General features: G+C 45.4%; 1 protein-coding gene across 3 annotated transcripts in view; it reads left to right on the top strand.

The window, feature by feature from the left end:
- The window catches only part of XIRP1 (xin actin binding repeat containing 1), a 31,510-nt gene extending 20,379 nt beyond the window's left edge, over positions 1 to 11,131 (top strand). For all 3 annotated transcript variants that reach the window (XM_031049829.2, XM_013129304.2, XM_005150022.2), the window contains 3 exons: positions 127 to 287; positions 1,806 to 1,859; positions 3,473 to 11,131. In XM_031049829.2, coding sequence (XP_030905689.2) covers positions 127 to 287; positions 1,806 to 1,859; positions 3,473 to 11,131 — 7,874 coding nt within the window. The remainder of the gene's footprint in view (positions 1 to 126; positions 288 to 1,805; positions 1,860 to 3,472) is intronic.
- The last annotated feature ends 8,866 nt before the right edge of the window (positions 11,132 to 19,997 follow it).

Here is a 19,997-nt window from a genome sequence, read left to right as displayed (position 1 = left end):
GGGGAATTGGTGTGCAGATGTTGGAGGTGCCTGACAGAACCCCTGGTAAATGATGCTCATGGTCCAAGCATTGCTTGGCATCATCTTTGTCACATAGCTTACCATGCACGTCTGTCCCTGTTTCAGATGAGAGGACGCAGTCATTTTTAGACTCACCAGACAACAGCAGCTACATATTTCACCAAGGACGAGGGAGGTCCTCTGCACCCTCCGTGAAGGAGCTGTCGGCTCGCTATCTCTCGCAGACAGCTGCTGCTGCTGCTCACACCGACAGCCCCAGAGAGCCGGTAAGCACCATGCACCACTGCCGCCATCCTCCCCTCTCACAAATCACCAATGGCATCTGAAAAATGTCTGTCCCAGCAAGTGGTTGTAAGAGGGTGACAGAGAACATGTCTGGTGTCATAAATCTGGAGAAACAGAGCATCTGGGTTGTCAAAAATGACCAGCTTTCCCTCGTCATTTGCAAACATTGTATAAGTGTTATCAGAGGTGCTGATAGGAATGCATAAGGTGTACACATCCATCCAGGTCTTCACATATAAACACCTGAACTGACCACCTAGATTCATTTTAAAATAATAGGTGTCTCCCTGTCATCCCTCACCTAAAGAGCAACAAAAATACTTGCACCTTATTTATGATTTAAGTGAGATGGTTTTGTGGTGGACTTGACAATAATAGTTGGACACCATGATCTTAAAGGTCTTTTCCAACCTAGTTGATTTGATGATTTATGATAAGCTGCATATATATAGACACACGCATATGTAGACACAGATGTGCACAAATAGCAAACACACACACGTCTACATCCACTAGCCCATTCAAACAGTTTATTCATACATAAGATTTCCACTTTATTTGCATGTATATATTTACACACATCCATGGAAGAAATATTCAACACAGAGCAGCACATACATCTCTGTGCTATACCCGTTCCAACACACACATATACATATGTCCATATATGTCCCACTCAGGCATAACTTCACAATGCAACTTCCATTTGTTCCTGTTTATACCTCTTCTTCTGGGATGCAGGGATTTAATCACCCATTCCAGGCTGATCATTGGATCATAACAATCCATGTTATAAGGGTTATGAAACACTGAGCTACATTTTTCCCATTTTTCCAACTCCACTAGCGATACAGGAGTAACACGGGATGTGATTTCACATTGGGACCTTTCCTGCAGGCACACCCATGGTCCCTCCCACTCAATCTCTTGCAGCATCCCTGACCAGAGATGAAGCTCTTGAGCACATATCATGGCTCTGGACTGGAGGATTCCAGACTGAAGCAGTCCCAGTTGAAAACAAAGGAGTGGAGACTGTAATGGGAAAATTACAACTGGTTAGAAGCCTAAGGGAAAAAAAAAGCTGTGTCAAAACAATGAATTACACAATCCATAATGCAATTACAAATGTAGATTGATTTTATTTGTATAATAGTGAAGTATAAACAAAAATATGGGCTAAATCAAACTTCAGAGAAATCAGTGCTTGCTTTGTTCACCCACCCCCACCCCCCAAATCTGAACAAATGTATTTGGGGTTTTGTTTGTTGGCTGAGACTTTTGGAAAGAAATATTTCTCATCAATCTGGAATACGATTGGTTTCCCCAACAGCACAGAACTGCCAGAGAACCAGAAAGAAAACCCTCACCTGTAATGGTTTTCAGGTTTCTGTAGCTGACACATACATATATATATTATAAATATACATATACACACACATATATACAGATAACTTGTCTCTCTATGCAGTTTAATGTCATTTCCCTCCCATCTTTTCCAGAGTACTGTGAAAGACAGCTCCAATCACTCTCCCCACACACAGAAAAAAAGCAAGGTAAGAAATGTTAAAGATAAGCACCACTATCTAACCAAATATTTGTGGACTGCAGTGGGGTGTGATTTAAATCCTCACACAAGGCACTGAGGAGCACTTTCATACTGAATATAGCTATCAGCTGCTCTGTTGCTCTTTCCCACATTCAGAAGCAATGCAAAAGCAATCCCAAAAATGCACATTCAAAGTATGTTCTCTCACGTGAAATATTTGCATTTTACATTTGCTGCAAAACATGCTGATTTTGGTATTCTGGGGGGTGTTTTTTACTAATGTTCAATACATATTTTTAGCCGGAACAATCTGCGTGTAACAGAGTGAAATAACACCGTGCACCATTGCTTTGAGCAACAACTAATAATATTCCAGGCATAACTCTACAGACATAATTCCACAGGCATGACAAGGGTCAGCAGATTTGTTTACTGAAAGGAAAGCCACCAGGATTACAGTCTCTTTTAGATAATGATTATAGGCCTGGGTTACCTTGCCTTTGGACAAATGCCAAGCCAGGCAGGTTGTAGGTATTCAGTTCAGCTCCCAGGCTTGCCAAGCTAAGGAGATGATAAAAAGAAATGCAGAAAGTGAGGCTCAAAGGTAGGCTGAACAACCACGTATCACCCCATCGTGACTGCACCCTCTGCTCATTTCTACACCAGCACTGCTGTGGTTTTCAGCTGAGCTCAGGAGGACTAAGTCTAAACAGGTGTAACTTTTGCTGGCCCCCAGCTGTAGGTGCTACCCTAACTTCTGGTCCCTCAGCCTTGCTTTTTCTTCCTGTCAGCACAGAATTTGGCTTCCTAATTCCAGCAGATGTAAGCCTTGGTTAGCTCCATGCTTGTACAAATATGAAGGTCTAAAGAGCTTTATTTAAGTCTCTCATTGGGTAACTGTGCATCTATTCTGCAAATGATGACGTGCAGTAGTCCAACAGAAGAAATCATTAGTCAGACAAACATCCTTCCTCTAGCCCTCACTTCTGTGCAGTGGGCAGCCCATGGTGCTACCAAAAGCGCACCATGCTAGCTCACTACCCAAAAATAGGTTGTCCTCATCAGATCAGCTCAAGACTTTTTTTGGTTCCCTCCCTATTTCCTTCTTAAGACTTCTTCACAAATAGCTCCTTGGCTTTCACATGCACCTATTTCTTACATTCACAGATTCTCTTCAGGTCCTCACATTGCCCTGGCCATTTTGGAGCAGGAGGGAGAAAATAACTTTTAGCTAGCTACTCTAAGCCAGCCTTCTTCATGTTACTCTTGTGGTCACTCTCTTTTGCTGATGCAGTCCAAACTGGGGACCTCTGTTATCCTGTAGCTGGACAGAATCCTGGGGACTGTAGACTAACCACTGCACATGCCTGGATTAGAGACCTTGCTTTAGAGCGTGTTGCTGTGGAACCGAAGCTAACACCGAGCCTGAAGCGTGTGCTGTGGTGTGATGATTTGGAGTGCTGTGTGCTACTGAACCAAAGGTATGGAGCTTAGTAGGTGCATGGATTTCCCATGTTGGCTGGCTTTTTCCTTTGTTGTTCTCACTATTAACAACCTTGGGGTTGGGGGGAAGAAGGAAGGTAAGAGATGATGCTGACATTTAAAACTGTTTCCCTAAAGATGTCAGAAGCTCAGAAACCATCTAAAGTAGCAATCAAGAAAATGGAAGATGACTTACCTCCCCCTCCCACCCTTGGCTCAGGCCAGGTCATCGCTCCAGGGAGTCAGGATCTCAACTCTCTCCCTGTGCCTCCTCCAAAGCAAGCCTTCTCCAAGTTCTACCAGCAGCGTCAAGTCAATGAGCTAAAGAGGCTTTACAGACACATGCATCCTGAGCTCAGGAAGAACTTGGAAGAAGCTGTGACTGAAGACCTGGCAGAAATGCTTAATACTGAAGATCCTAATGCTCAGGCATCTGTGAATCTGGACAAAGTCCTTCCAGGAGAGGTTCAGTCCATGCGCTGGATTTTTGAGAACTGGGCACTTGATTCCATTGGGGACCATCAAGCCACAAAGAAGCTGACAGAAGAAGAGGTCATTCTCAGTGGAGATGTGAAAAACACTTCCCTAAAGTTTGAAAGCCAGGCAATCAATGGAAGCAGCCTGTCAACATCAGCCAAGGAATCAGAAACAGACCTTGCCAGAGGGGATGTGCACACTGCCCGGTGGCTGTTTGAAACCCAGCCACTAGATTCATTAAACAAACTGTATTCAGATGAAACCGAAGTGCAGGAGGCAGTTCTCAAGGAACCTGTCCAGGGAGGTGATGTGAAAGGTGCCAGACAGCTCTTCGAAGCACAGTCCTTAGATGCTATAGGACGCTGCTGCTCAGTGGAAGAGAAGAGCATCCTACAACTGAAGTCGGAAATCCAGGAGCTAAAAGGTGATGTTAAGAAGACTGTCAGACTCTTCCAAACAGAGCCTCTCTGTGCCATCAGAGACAAAACTGGAAACATCCATGAAATCAAGTCTGTCTGCCGAGAGGAAATTCAAAGCAATGCAGTCAGAACTGCTCGCTGGCTCTTTGAGACTCAGCCCTTGGATACCATCAACAAGGACACTTCCAAAGTGCAAATAATCCGTGGGATTTCATTGGAAGAAATTGGAAGGCCAGATGTCAGTGGAGCAAGGTGGATATTTGAAACTCAGCCCCTGGATGCCATCAGAGAAATCACTGTTGAAGAACAGGATTTCAAGGCTTCAACAGATTTTGTCACAGGGGCAGATGTCAGCAAGCAGCGACTGCTCTTTGAGACACAGGCACTCGATTCTCTGAAAGGAGAAGCATCCGAAAGTGTTGTAGCCAAAGAACAAGTCATTGGAGGTGATGTAAAATCTACACTCTGGCTATTCGAAACCCAGCCAATGGAAACCCTGAAAGACAATTTTGAAGTGGGACGTTTAAAGAAAGTAGAGCTTTCGGCAGAGGAGAAAGGAGATGTGAAGCAAAGAAAACATGTCTTTGAGACCTGTCCCCTTGGCAGCATCTCCAAGTCATTTGAGGAAGACATTCCAGCCACCAGCATGGAAGAGGTAGTGAAAGGGGATGTGAAGTCTTTCAAGACTCTTTTTGAGACTCTTCCCTTAGACAGCATTAAGCAGGCTGATGCTGAACCTGTCACAAAAGAAGAGGAGAAGATTCCAGCTGGCAACGTCAAAGCCAATCAAATCCTATTTGAGACAACACCTCTGTATGCCATCAAGGATAGCTTTGGCAATTTCCATGAAGTCACCTCTGTAAGCAGAGAGCAAATCATCAGTGGTGATGTCAAGAACTACAAATGGATGTTTGAAACCAAGCCCCTGGACCAATTTGATGAAAGCATCAAGAAAGTGGATATAATAAGGGGAATCACAAAACAGGAGGTGATGTCTGGTGATGTCAGAACAGCCAAGTGGCTCTTTGAAACTCAGCCTATGGATGTCATTCATCACCAAACCACACAAGGTGAGGGGCAGCCCTCAGTGAAGCGGGAGATCTCCCAGCGGGGAGATGTGAAGACCTGCAGGTGGCTTTTTGAGACCCAGCCTATCCACACTCTGTATGAGAAGGCTGAAAAGAAAAAGGAGGAGGATGACAGTGTGCCCCAAGCTGATGTGAAGTCATACACATGGATGTTTGAGACTCAGCCCCTGGACTCCCTGAAAGGCCAAGAGGAACAGTATTTACAAGTCAGTAAGGCATACAGTCAGGAGGAATTACAAGGAGTTGATGTCCAAACTGTCCGGCATCTATTTGAGACTGAACCCTTGGGCAGCATTGCTGCTGGTGAAGCTGATCGAAAGAAAACCTTGCGGTACTCCAGTCGTGTGGAGATACAGTCTGGGGAAGTGTCCAGAGTGAAGGAGTTCTTCGAAGCTAAGCCCTTGGATGCAGCCAAGAAACCAGCATCCCCAAAGAATGATGGGACAATTGAAACCGGATCTGTGCATAAGTTCACTTGGCTTTTTGAGAACTACCCCATGGACTCCCTGAAGGACAGCACTGAGGGTATCCAGGAAATCCCTCCAGAGAAAGATATCAAAGCTGGAGGTAAAAGATTCGTATTTGAGACCTATTCCCTTGACCAAATCCATGATAAAGTGGATGAGACAGAGCTCCAGAAGATCCAGAAAGACACTATGAGCAAAGCTAATGTCAAGTCCTGCACGATGCTCTTTGAAAGCCAACCCTTATATGCTATCCAGGACAAAGAGGGAGGATACCATGAGGTCACCTCAGTGCAGAAAGAAGAAATCATGAAAGGTGATGTAAAAGGTGCCCGATGGTTGTTTGAAACTAAGCCCTTGGACGAGATCAAGAAGGGAGAAGAAGTGTTTGTGATTAGGGCTGTCACCCAAGAGGACATCAAGAAAGGAGATGTCCAGGCTGCCCGGTGGAGGTTTGAGACAGAGCCACTTGACTCCTTCTCAGGGGGAAAGAAGTCTGTACCCAAAACAGTAGATGATGTGCAGAAGGGAGACGTTCAGTCCAACAAGCAGCTCTTTGAGTCCCAGCAAGTGGGTCAGAAGAAGTATGTGAGGATGGTCAGTGTCAGCGATGTTCAGCGGGGTGATGTGAGGACATCCACGTGGCTTTTTGAAAACCAGCCTGTGGATTCTCTGTATGGGGATGCAGAGAGAAGCTCATCTGTCAGCACAGTGCAAAGAGAAGACAACCAGAAAGGGGATGTAAAACGCTGCACCTGGTTGTTTGAAACTCAGCCAATGGACACCCTTAAAGACCCAGAGTTGATAGTCAGTGCCGGGGCCCAAGAACCTATCCCTCACGCAGATGTGAAAAGTACAACGTGGCTCTTCGAGAGCACACCTTTGGATCAATTTAGTGCTTCTGAAGGTAGCATAGAAACAGAACTGAAAGAAAAGACCATGAAGGAGACTTTAGAAATGCTCTTCACTTGCCAGGCTATTCAGCATAATGGGATCCTCATCGAAGCCAATGATATGGAGAGCGTGAAGATGGTGAAGTACCAGCTCATCAGCCCAAGTGCTCCAGAGATCCTGAAAGAGGAGATTGTGGGAGGCCATCTGCAAAGGATCATGCTGCAGCTCCTGCACAGAACCAACGTGGAAGCACAGAGTGTACTGGTGGAGGAGGACAGAGAAGGCAAGATCAAAGTTAGCCCATTGCAGCTACTGGACCAGAGTGAAGCTGTTAAAGGTGAAGAGGACTTGAGCGGAAATGTAGCTAAGGCTTTACAGGGTCTCCTCAGTCAAGATGCTTCCATCAAAAAGGGGATGGTGTTACAAGAGACAAAATCAGGATCAGTGAAGATGACTCTCTACTCCCTCCAGTTCCATTCTATCCAGCAGAAAGTTGTCAAGGGGGATGTGAAGTCAACAATAGGGAACCTGTTGGCTTCTTCTCAGGAGCAGAAATCAACAGCAACCGTTAAGCGGGAGGATAACGAGAAAGGAAATGTCCAGCTTTATGCGAGCTGCATTGAGAAGGGAGATCTAGACTACCTGAGGAATCTCCAGCAGCAGTCAGAGATACAATCTCTCATCTCTTCCCAAGCAGAGGAGGGGGCAGATGAGAGTGTCCCATGGGTTGTGCAGGGGGCTAATATACATATCTTACCAAATAAAGAACAAATAGAGAAAGTAATTGCAAAGGGTGAGCCAGGGGCTATGGAGGGAGCAAAAAAGGTATTCACATGTGAAAGCATGGGTAAAGAGAGTGCATTAGAGAGAGATGTTGTGGATGCAGCAGGTGTGACAGGCACCACTGTGCAATGCCTTGGGAAGCCCCTGCCCACAATGATGGGAAAAGAAGAAATTCTGTCTGGAGGGCTTAAAGTGACAACGAAGTCAATCCAAAGGCTTGCAGATGTCAGCAAGAAGGCAGAGAAAGAAGAAGCCACCACTGACAATTTGAAGGAACCCAAAGCTATGATGCAGGGCAAATTTGCAACCCAAGTCACAGCCCAGGGAGGAGAAGTGCCCAGGAAACAGCAGAGTTTGGTGACTGGGGGACCCAGCCAGATGCAGCCAGAAGAAAAGGCCCTTGGGTGTGATCTTCAGACTGCAATGCAGAGCCTGAGGATAGCAACAGCAGAAGCAAAAAACATTCAACACCACGTCCAGAGCAAGCTACAGAGGAGCAAGGAGGAGGTCCACACGGCATGCAGGCAGCAGGCAGCCAGCACACAGGGAACAGTGACCCTTCAATCAACCGTACGCCAACAAGAATCTGCATCCACCATGCAGGAGAGCACCAGCACTGCCACCAGGACCACAACCACTACAGTCCAGGAGTCATCCAAGACTGACACAAGTGTGTCTCAGAAGAGCATAGCATCACACAAAAAGGTCAGTACTTCAAAGGAAGTACAGGGAGGACAACTATTGAGCCAGGAAATCCAAGTTGTGCCTAGCAGAGATTTTAGCATTAAGGATGGCCTTTATACTGCCACACCTGTGGAAACCTATATAAACCCTCTTGTTGAGTCTGATTACAGAGAGCAATCAGTGCAAGAAGAAAAAGATGTTATTATCAGAGGGGATGTACAGACAGCTATCAGAGCACTGCAAAGTGCCGCCACTGAACAGCGCCTAGTAGAAAAGGAGGATGTTGTCCGAGGTAATTTAAAAGCCACACTTCAGTCGCTGGAAAAGTCTAATGTTAATGTCTCCAAAGGGGATTTTAAAGCCGCTATGATATACAGAAATGCAGGGCAGTCCTATTCTGTGTGTAAAAAGAAAAATGAGACTCAAGTCACTAATAACCAGACTGCTGTAGTGGCTTCAGGGTCACAGACTGATAATGACTTTCCTCCTCCTCCTCCCTCAGTTGCTGTGATGAAAGCAGAGCATTGCCCACCCTCAACCAAAGCAACAAGAGAAGGTGCCCTTCCACTACCAGCCAGCAAAGATGAAGCCCCAGGATGCTGTGCACCACTCCAGACCCCTTCTCATGCCCCCCCTTCTCTGTCCTGCAGACCCACTGATCAGAGTCCTGCAGAGAAGCCCAGGACTCCTCCAAAACCAGAAATTACATCCCCACCAGGGAAAAAACCTGTTCCCCCTCCAAAACCTGAGCACCTCTTACATGAGGCACATTCTGCCTCCGCAAGCAACTGCACAAGCAGATCAACCAAACCGAGCCCTCCACCCTTGCCTCCGAAACCTGTAGGCCTGAGGGAGATCATCAGGCCAAAGCCTCCCCTCATGGAGCTGGGATTAAGCTGCATGGAAGTACGTGAGCAATCAGACCATGCGGAGATTCAGGCAAAAAGCTGTGCTTTGGAGACATCTGTGAACAAGTCTGTCACAGTTCAGGGTATGAGCCCTGAAAGAAAGCTGCCAAAAACCATTGCTAAAACCCCTCTTCAAATTGCAGAGGAAAAGTACAAGGCCAGCAAAGGAAAACAAGGAAAGGTGGAATCAGGCAGTGTTAAGACTTTAAAGCCAATAAAAAATGGAGTAGTTAGTTCTGAAGTCGAGCAGGGCATGATGAGTGGGAAAGCAGCAACTCCAAGATGTCCAGGTGAGGTGGCTCAAAGGCATACAGAGATGTGCCAAGACAAGAACGGGTGCCTTTCAGGATCACATCCAAACTGTCCTGGTAAAGCACAGCCACTTAATGTGCCAGGACAGACTGAGCCAAGCACCTCCCCTGTGGCTAACACCACTTTTCCAAAGAGAGGGGTTGACAATGCACAAAATGCCTCATCCAAGGTGGAAAGAGAAAGTGTGTCTAATTCTTATGGATCATGGGATAGTCAGAGAGTTGTGCAGCAGGTGAGTGAGAGGAGGCAAACGTGTCATTCAATGTCCTTCCATCAGCAGACAATGAACTCCTTTGAGAAACAACAGCGGGGGAATAATGAGCAATTTAAATGTCCTGATGGAGAGGCAGAGACACCTGCCCAGGAGAAGCCAGTGGTTGTTATGAGAGAGAAAAACAAGAGGGAAACAGAAGATGAGCGTCGGAAGAGACTGTCGGTGCACAAAGAGGAGATCATGAAAGGCAATGTCAAGGAGGCTATGGAGATCTTTGAGAACCTCAGGAGACAGGAGCAGCTTCAAGAGATCTTGACTCGTGTGAAGGAATTTGAGGAGGAGACAAGCAGAGTGGATGTGAAAGCTCTGAAGAGCTTCTTTGAGAAGGTCCCTGACTGGGTTGTTCGTCAGAAGGCCCATCAGGCCAAGCAACAGGACAGGGCTGACACACTGGCAAAGGAGGACACTGATGGTGTGTCCTCAGTGGATCTGGTTTTCGGGGACCTGGAAAGAGCAAGTGCTGAGATTATCCACCTGAAGGAGCTGACACTTGCCCGGCTGCAGGACATTGAGGAGGCCATCAGAAAAGTGCTTTATTCTGTCTCTAGTCTCAAGTCTGAGTCAGACATCGCTGGGCTCTCAGGGCTGTTCAAGGAGTCTCTGGGGAACACCCAAGACTCTATGAGCAGCAGCAATATCCGTAAAATCAGTATTGTCTCCAGCAAAGCCAAGCAGGAGGGAGTCACACTGGAGACAGGGGAAGCAGCATCTGTGGAAGATGCAAAGGTGGCAGGAAAGACTGAGGTAACCAAGACAGAGCTAGAGGTCCCTCGCCTAGTTCAGTCTCGTGTCAGCTCTCCATCCTCACCTTCCTACATCACCATCGAGTCTGCTGCCAGGAAACCAGCAGAATCACCCAAGACAGCACGTTCCCCCTGGGATGTCCCTTCACCACACTGTCCTGATGCTCCAGGAAAAAGGGAAGCTTTTTCTCAGGACACCTTTAACTCCTTCAGACAACCATCAGCAGAAGAAAAGAATCCAGACCCTGTCCAAAAAAGTGCTGGGCTGACCTCAATGAAAGAGCACACCCTTGACAATGCCAGCCACGCAATGAGTGACAAAGAGAGGTCCCCTCTGGATACCTCCAAAGGCAGCTGCCACTGTGGGATGAAAGGAGGCTTTTCAGACTACTCCTCTCTGAATGTCCCAAGCCCACAAAACCCACGGAGGCAGAAAAGCATCCTGGAGCTGCAGACAGGGCCCGATGGGTCCAAGCTGTATGGAGCCACCCGGACTGTTATGGAGCAGTATGAGGAAATGGACCAGTTTGGAAACAAAATCATCACTTCATCCACCACAGTCACCAAGCAATCTGAGACACAAACATCTTCCACGTGTGATGTAGTCTCTCATCCCCAGTATGAGGTATCTGCCTCACCCATGTTTAGGAGGTACTTGAAGAGCCCAGGCAAAGACTTCCACACCAATGGCAGTTTTCAGGAGCCAGGAGTGGTCTTTGTCACCTTTGGCAACTCCAAACCAAAGAAATAAGAGACTCTGGAGGGCAGAAGAGAACTGTTTAAGACAAGAAAGAAAGTCCACTATAAAAAATGTCTCCTGGTTTATCCACATTACACACAGGGATTAATCTACACTCTAAGGACTTCTCAGGATCATCGCCTTGGCATTCGCACAGACAGGACAAATGCAGTCTGTCTTGACACAAGGAAAACAGCCTTCACTTGGCCAAACCAACAGACTTGGTGCTACACCATAACCCAGAGCCCTGACACTGTTAGAAGCACAAGGGAATAATCCATCCATGAGCACCTTTGCGTAGCTTCTTCCCCCTAGAGTGCTGGGGCCAGGGGGTGGAGTGGGAGCAGTGTTGTATCAGGCTTCTCTGAACTAATGAAGAAGAAAGGATAGGTAGGATCAATCAAAGAACCAATCTGGTCATTGGCAAGCAAACACCTTTATATTATCTTTGTTTCCTAAGAAGGGCATCCTAAACACATATATACACATGCTCATATTAATGGGTGGGTTGGATAGGTTTTATCTTAGTTAAAAGGAAAAAAATAATCTCAAATTGTTGTCGTTTATTGGGGTTGGGAAAGGTATTTATTAGGGGTTTTTTCAGTTCCTGGAAAGTAACAGATGTTACTGAAAAAGCCAAGACCTACAACTATTATTACTACTGTTCCCCCAAAGAAAGATGCTATGAAAGGTTACTTATTTGAGTCAGAATGGTTACTGCTTTCCTCTGTTTTTAGAATTGTAATTTATTATTCAAAATATACAAATCTCTTATTTTAGATTTTCCATGCTTTCCCACATGTTTACTGTTTAAATTCCTTTTGAGACTTTGTAAAGCAATATTCTTTTTATTATGACTTTGTTTTGTACATTTTAAACTGAAGAATTTAGATAATTTGTGGTTTGGTTGTTGGGTTTTTTTAACTTCTATTGCTGCATTCTGAAGGTAAACATTACCTCTAAAAATACCTTGGTCTGGTTGAGTTTCTTTTGTTGAACACTTGTTTCCTTTCACAGTACCTAGAAATCATCCCTCAGTGAAGCAGTTGAATCACATATTGAGAGCACTCTAAATCACTGGAGGGACTTAGTCTACATTTTCTTGTACAATGTGGGTGGATTATCAGCTCTGCAGCAAGCAGCGTACATATCCTTGTCTTAAAACTGAGTTGATTCCAGGGTGATATACACCACCCAAACCAGGACCCTGTGTAAGTGTGTGAAGACTGTAGTATGTATACACCAAGAAAGGTATGAGCACTTTCCTGTACCCACTTCTTCCTTGTGGCATGTTGAGGTGTTGTGCCTCCATAAGCTGTAAAAGGAGGGGCCAACTTGCATCATGCAACACATTGTTCAAGGTGTTGTAGACCAGATAGGAGTTCTGCTTCCTTTCAAAAAAACAAAGGTACATACCCAGAGCTCATTGGTTTGCCTCTAGGACCCCATAAATTTGAAAATAAGATATGCCAAAAGAAGAATAATAACACTATTTTCAGTTCAAAAGAATACACCATAGATTGAAGTAGAAGAGCAGATCATCATAAACAGAATGTATCTGGTTTTATTTAGACCTTCCCAACGGTTTCACTAGGACCAATTGCAGAAACAAGGGAGAGTTAGTTAAGCTGGAGCTCCTCTTCAGATTTTTTCCAATACTGCTTTCTTATCCTTGTTTGTTTCCCATCTTGGCTTGTTTCAGGGTGTCCATAACATATGCTTGTTTCATTTCTCTACATGGACAGCTGAAGGGCAGTTTTACTAAGTTGCAAAGGGGCAGCTTGTGCAATAAAAATTTTTCCACAAGAACTCAACTAAACCCAAATATCAGACACAGCCAGTGCTTAAAAATACTGTTCTTATTGTTTGGGTTTCTGGTTTTACAGGATTTCTAAATGTCTCAATGAGCCGTTTATGAGATTAAGATAGTTTGAGATATGTTTCTTTCATAGTTTTTTCATCAGCCAGGAGCTGAACTATCATGGTGGGACAGATGCTGCACTATTTCAGCACTATACATGGCTCCCTGAAACACTGAAAGGCCTGGAGAAAAAAAACAAATACAAAGCTTCGAAACTCAAATACAAGCTAAGGGATCAGCTCATACTCTCTGTGCATCAGACCTTGCAATAATAAACCAGTAAAACACGCACAAACTTTCAAATCCCTAATGAGTTATCATAGTTTTTCCCATGATCAATTTTTCCCATGTATCATTTCCATGTATCATTTCCCATGATACAACATATAACATTGTTCAGTATCCTTTGCCCTATTGGGTCTCTGCATTCATACACAGTCCTAGGTAGATGTTTTCAAGTGCAAACTGTCTGGAAGAATTACCTGGACCAATAGAGAGAGGACAGATGGCCTTGTCTTACTGTACCTCCTTGAGTGGTCAAAGGACAAATTCAGCTACAGATCTGGTTCTCTTGCATTAGTAGACATTAAATATGCCACATTTGAAGAGCCTACATCAAATACTACCCTTGCCAGCTTCATTTTAGCCATTGGTCTCTCTGAGGATGCTGAGTCTTAGGTCAGAAAGCTTTGTATGCTTTTGTGTGACCCCTCATAATATAGAGATTTTAATTCACCTAGAGAAAAAAAGGCAACAACTGATAAACTAAGGAAGCTGCAATATTCAGCATAGCAATAATAACCAGTGTGCTAGAAGAGCCTTCCAGGAACACTCTATAACTGCTTTTCAGAGAACTCTTTAGGCAACTTCCTTGCCCACAGTGGCATTCAATTGCTGCTAATCATCTCCCTATCTTCCAAACCGTTAGGAAGGCTTGTTCCTGAGGCTGATAAAAATACCTCTGAAGAGAAAGAGTATTTGCTATGCATCAGACAGTAAGCGCTTAAAATAAATCTCCTGATGAAAGAGACCTGTGTTCCCTGGGATAGATTATCCCACTTTGAATAATTCCAGGAGTACATACATTCATTCCTAGCTAAGCATAGAAAGATCCTGCTTGTTTGTTAAACAGCTCTGCTTCCTTCCTTGGTCATAATTAAAGCAAAACATTTGCTTTTTTTAATACAACAAAGACACGTCAACAGTTACTCTCTTCTCTGCCAAGACACACACTTTCATGCTGTAGGAAAACTCATCACTGCCAGAGGAAGTGCCTGCCAGAGTACCTAGACGTAACCATGATCTGTGCTGCCAGATACAGCAAAGTTGACCCATTGGCTGAGATTTATTATCGCCAAGACTGGCACTGCTCCATCATTACAGATGATGCTGCATTCCTGCAGATGCCTATCACCACTCACTGCTCCTTGCCAAATAGCCTGCTCATTTCCTCCAGTGAAGTGACATCCATGCTGAAGGTGCAGAGCTTCAGTTTCTCCTGGAGTAACCCACTAACATGGCATCACTTTCCAGCTGGCTTCTGCTACCATTTTCCACTTGAAGAATGTATTTTATCTCTGCACGAAAGCAAGTTTTTGCTTCACCTTTACCAGCCCATTCCCCCTCATTGACATTAACACAGTTGTGTAGTCACATTGATGAAGTTAATCTTGCCTGTCTGACTGATTTTGTCCAAATACATGGGCTTGTTTTAGTGTAAATATATCACCTTCTAGATTCCCTTAACTGGACCTCTGCTGAATGTATGGGAAATTTAGACATCCATTACACACATAGACACTTGCAGAACTATGGTCTCCTCTCTGTAGAGGACTGGGCTGGCAGATGTCTGATGAGATCACTGCAGACTGAAGGAAAGACAGGGGGTTTGTTTGTATACTTCCCTCTAGAAAAGGGAAAGGAAACAGAAGACATCAAACTCTTCTTCAAAGTGTGGCTGTAGTAAAACAAAGATGACAACATTACTGATATTTTCAGCCAAAATGAAGGTGATTTTAAAAATATGGTCCTTCAGGTGTCTGTTGCAAATAAAAATAGAGGTTCTTTTTCCCTTGTCAACTCATCTCTTGAGATATAAGAACACCTTTCACGTTTCATAAAGTAATAGAATCACAGGTTTAGGTTGGAAGGGACCTGAAAGATCATCTACTTCCAACTTCCCCTGCCATGGGCAGGAACACCTTCCATTAGATCAGGTTTCTCAAAGCCCCATCCAGCCTGGCCTTGAACACTGCCAGGGATGGGTCAGACACAGCTTCTCTGGGCAACCTGTTTCCTCTGGTCAAAGCTAAAATCTGACCATCACCCCAATCCACGTAAGGGCAGAAAGTAACCTTGCCTTTCCTTTTTGCTGACAACACTGCAAACCAGTGTGAGCGCATATTGACCAAAAATTCAGAGGGATCAGAGAGCACCAATGAAACTCTATCAAAAGAACTCTGGCAAATTACCCAAACAAAGGATCAAAGATGCCCTTATGTGAGGGCGTATCAGTACTCAGAGCACTGACCTGGCAAGTCAGAGTCAGGTTAGGCTCAGCTGCACTCCTTCTGGGGGTTTGGACAGACTTGACTTGCAGAAGGACTCATGAGCTGAGCCTCTACTTCACACCAAGTGAAAAGGAGTGTACAGAGATACCCACATTGCAACTAGCATGCTCTGGATTATTTGACCATGCAGACAACCTGGAGCTATTTCTGCAGCTAGGCTGATGTCCAAACTTCTTTATTCTCTTTCTCTCTCTACTAACAAAATAGCTAGTATTGGCAATGCTTTCAGAGAGATTCCCTGGGCTCCTCATATAAAGTGGTGTTTGAGGAATCAGGTCATGGCATAAAATACATCCACAGAGTAAACACAGTGTAGTAAACCATCAGGTTTGTGAAGCTGTGGAAGCTTTAACAGTGAGATTTGCTGTCTTTTTAGGGTTTGTACTATATGGTCTGTGTGAGAAACCATATGATATCAGTGATTTCAGGAGTTCCCAGACAAGGTTTCTGAATCAGAGCCTCTGAACAATACTTCTTACCTCACTCAAGGCTTTTAAATGATTCAACTGAGTGAATTGTTTGGTCTCAAGCAAATGAACAATTTCTCTCATCGGGGGTCCAACGGTGTCTTGTCTTTCTGTCCTGACTGAAAATTAACGCTGACCTACCCAAGATGACAAGTGAATTGAGTCAGACAGGGTCTGAACTCTCACAACAGATCTGCAAAAGAACATCAATGAGAAAATCCAACACAAGCGGAAGATTCAGCAAATTATCTTGCAGATGCATTTCCCGGTGGTCATGATTCAGGGTTATTTAACTTCTCTTTCTCCTTCTTCAGCCCATGTTGAAAGAAGTGTGTGCCTCATGCCTGCAGCCTGTCTACTCCATGGAGCATGTTGTCACTGACAAAGTCTGTGTGCACCGCTCATGTTTCTGCTGCCAGGTCTGTGGGAGGAAGCTGAGGTGAGTGGTAGGACCCACGGGCATTTATTTTTAAGGGATGTCCAAGTAGTTCCCATCACAGTAGTCCAAAGGTAGTTCCAACAGGGCAGACTTCAGGCAATCAGGAAGGTCAGACAGTTTCTCTCATACAGTCTCCCTCTTTACCACAAAGAGATGGAGACTGTAGGAGGGAAGTCATCCAAGACTTCTCACCTCAAGCTTGTAGACACCTGTAGGTCAGGAATCTGCATGATGGTGTAAGGGTGAGTTGGTAATACAAGAGATATTTACAATTTGGGAATGTTGATATGGAATTTAATTGCCTTATATGTTTGTGGAGTCACGTAGGTTGGAAAGTACCTCTGGAAGACTCCACCCAGCCAGGGTCCAAGGAAGGCAAGTAGCTCAGGAACATGTCAAGGAGGGGTATCAATGGCTCCAAGGATGGAAGTTCCATAGCCTCTCAACTGGGGCACCTCTTTCAAGATCTGATCACCAGTGCAAAGGTTTTTTCTTATATTTCAGCACTGTCCACTGTCCACCTTGTTGTGGTTTAAGCCCAACCAGTAACTCAGAACCATGCAGATGCTTGCTCACTGTTCCCCCTTCTGCTCTCTGCTCATGGGGGAATGGGGAGGAGAACTGAAAGAGTGTAACTCAATGACTAAGGTATAACACAAACACACTGCTGCTACTATTACTGTTACTACTAGTAATAATAATAATAATAATAATAATAATAAGTGAAATAACAAGAGGAGAGAATATAAAACTGCCAGGGAAAAGAAAACAATAAAACACAAGGGACACACAATGCAGTTGTTAGCCACCTGCTGACTGATATCCATCCCCATCCCTGAGCAGCAGCTGGGGACTCCCGGTCAATTTCCCCTGGTTTATATACTGGACATGATGTGCTGCAGCATGGAATATCCCTTTGTCTTGTTTGGGTCAGGTGTCCTGTCTCTGCTTCTCCCTGGCTTCTTGTGCCCCTCCTCACTGGCAGAGCCTTAAACTGAAAAGTCCCTGATTGGGGTAAGCACTACTTAGCAACAGCTAAAACATCAGTGTGTTGTCAGCACTCTTCTCAGACTAAAGCCAAAACACAGCATTACACCAGCCACTAGGAAGAAGAAAATTAACTGTTACAGCTGAAACCAGGACAGACCTCCAAGAACATTCCAGCCCTATCTTCTCTATAACCTCCCATAAAATCGACACAGCAATGAGTTCCTCCCTTTTAACTTTCTCCATATGACACCTAGCCAACCCAGCTCTCAGCCTCTCCTCAGATGGCCTGACTGCCTCGGTGGCCCTTTGCTGGACTCCTTTCAGCATGTCAATAGTTTCTTTGCATTGAAGAACCCAAAATGGGGAAAAGTTCTCCACAGGTGGTCTTACAAGTGCCAGATACAAAGGGATCGTCACTTCTCCTGACCAGTTGGCTGGGCTCTTGCTAATGCAGTCTAGGATATAGCTGGCTTCCCTGGCACAAAGCACACTGCTGGATTGTTTTTGGTCACCAAGACAGCCTGGTCCTTTTCTGCAAGGCTGTTTGCCATCCTCTTTGCCCCCAGGCTGTACAGACACCTTCTCCCATCATGCAGTTGTTGTATCAGGGGAGCCCTGTGCAGTTTTACCCATATGTCTATGCTGTGTATACATGGGGAAAGATGAAGTGCTGGTATGAAGCCTGGGCCATAAGTGAGAAAGGGATTGCACATAACCTGGGCTACAGCTCCCAGAGGTATTGAAAGGAAATGTTTAATTTTTCACGTTTTGGCTTTTGAAAGAGAAATCAAACATATCCCCAGAAAACTAATGCTACTTTTGAAAGGTTTCATTCTTCAAACCCCCTCCTTTCCCCAGCAGTTTCCACTGAAAAACAGTTTTGCAGTGCTACAGCTTCCCTCCCACACAGCCACTAACAGCTATGCCAATGTGTTTTTTCCAGCTTGCAAAACTATGCTGCCCTCCATGGGGTGTTTTACTGCCAAGTCCACTACAAGCAGATGGCTGGAGTCAAAAGCAGAAGTGAGATGGAAAGGCTGGAGCACCAGCTAGGAGACCATCAGATTCAGCAGCTGGCAATGGTAAGCAGAGGACCACAGCCCCAGGACTGGTACAACAGGGCCAAAAAGAAGACTGAAACAAGAGAGAAACCCACATCCTTCAATGCACGGTGTGGCTTGCAGCAGGCTGAGCATAGGCAAGAGCTGAACAGCAGGTCTGTCCTCGCGGGGAATAAGCTCAGAATGGGCTGGCCACCTTCAGAAACAGCTTTGTTGGCTGCAGATGGAAAAGCAGGAACGGGAGCATGTTCCTGGAAAAAGCCTGCCCTAAGCCTGCAAACCTACCAGGCTGTGGGCAGCAGGGCAGGCAGGATGATGCTCAGAGGTCAGGAGGGAAAATCAGCAGCAGGGGCAGCAGTGGAGAAGGGAAGCTTCTTACCTGGTATCACCTATACCAAGGAAAGAGAGCAAGTGTGTTCCTGGCCTAAGACTGGAGAACAGAGAGATGGTGAAAAGAGTGGGGATGGGGATGTGCCTGAAGGGAAAAAAGGGGGCAAGGTGTCCCAGCGAGTAGCTGAGATCCAGCAGGGCAAATTCGAGCTGAAGAGAGGACTTGCCTCTGCCTCCTCTCCTCTAGTCCTGGAGCCTGTGAAATCCCTGCCTCGTGGCTCCCTTCTTGCCCACCATACCACGTGTCAAAGCACTAAACCCACCAATTGGAGGTACCTGGGGGGGAAAGGGGCCTTCGTCCTCTCTGCTGCTGAGCTCCCAGTGAAGGAAACTGAGGTCTCTGGGTCTCTAAGCACACCCAACGAAGGAGGCACAATGTCTACAATGACAGATGACAAGCCTGAACTGACCATGGCTACCCCAGGAAACAAGCATCCTCTTGGAGAGATAATGAACAACCTACAGCCCATCTGTGTGCCAGGAGTGCCCCAAAACAGAAACAACACAAATATAGAGCTAAAATGTGCAGTCAAGGGTGCTGATCCATTTGCCAATGAAGCTGAAGAAGCCCACTGCCCCTCTGGTGTCTCAAGGACCCCTTACATAACTTCTGGGTCTCTGGAGCCAGGAGGGCTGAGTGTAACACCTGAGATCACTGAGCTTGTGAATGAGAAATCAAAGGCAAACACAGAGTTCCCAGGAAAACAGATAGCAGTATCTTTTGGGGAAAATATTCAGCCATCATGCATAAGCAATTTTCCTGAAGTTGAGAGCAAAGGGGAAGAATCTGAGAAGACACAAGAAGTGAAAACAATAAATACATCAGGGCTTCTGGAAGAGCCCAATCCTGAGCATACATCTCAGGAAAACAAAACAGAGAAGAGCGGAGTCTCTGGTTTGCCAGATGAGACAGATGACCACAGTGTGCCCCAGGAAACAGAACCTCGGGTCACATGTGGCTCACTGATAACAAACCCTCCTGCAGATATTTTGAGACATGATACAAAATCACCTGGCAATGATTTTCCAGTATCGGCAGACTGGAAAGGATCCTGTGCCACTTGGCTCTCACATGATGAAGTCAACAACTCCAAGTCAAA

Source organism: Melopsittacus undulatus, chromosome 1, assembly GCF_012275295.1.
Source record: "Melopsittacus undulatus isolate bMelUnd1 chromosome 1, bMelUnd1.mat.Z, whole genome shotgun sequence".
NCBI classification, from domain to species: Eukaryota; Metazoa; Chordata; class Aves; order Psittaciformes; family Psittaculidae; genus Melopsittacus; species Melopsittacus undulatus.
The sequence above is the reverse complement of the archived record's forward strand: the minus strand, read 5'-3'. Positions and strand labels throughout refer to the sequence as shown.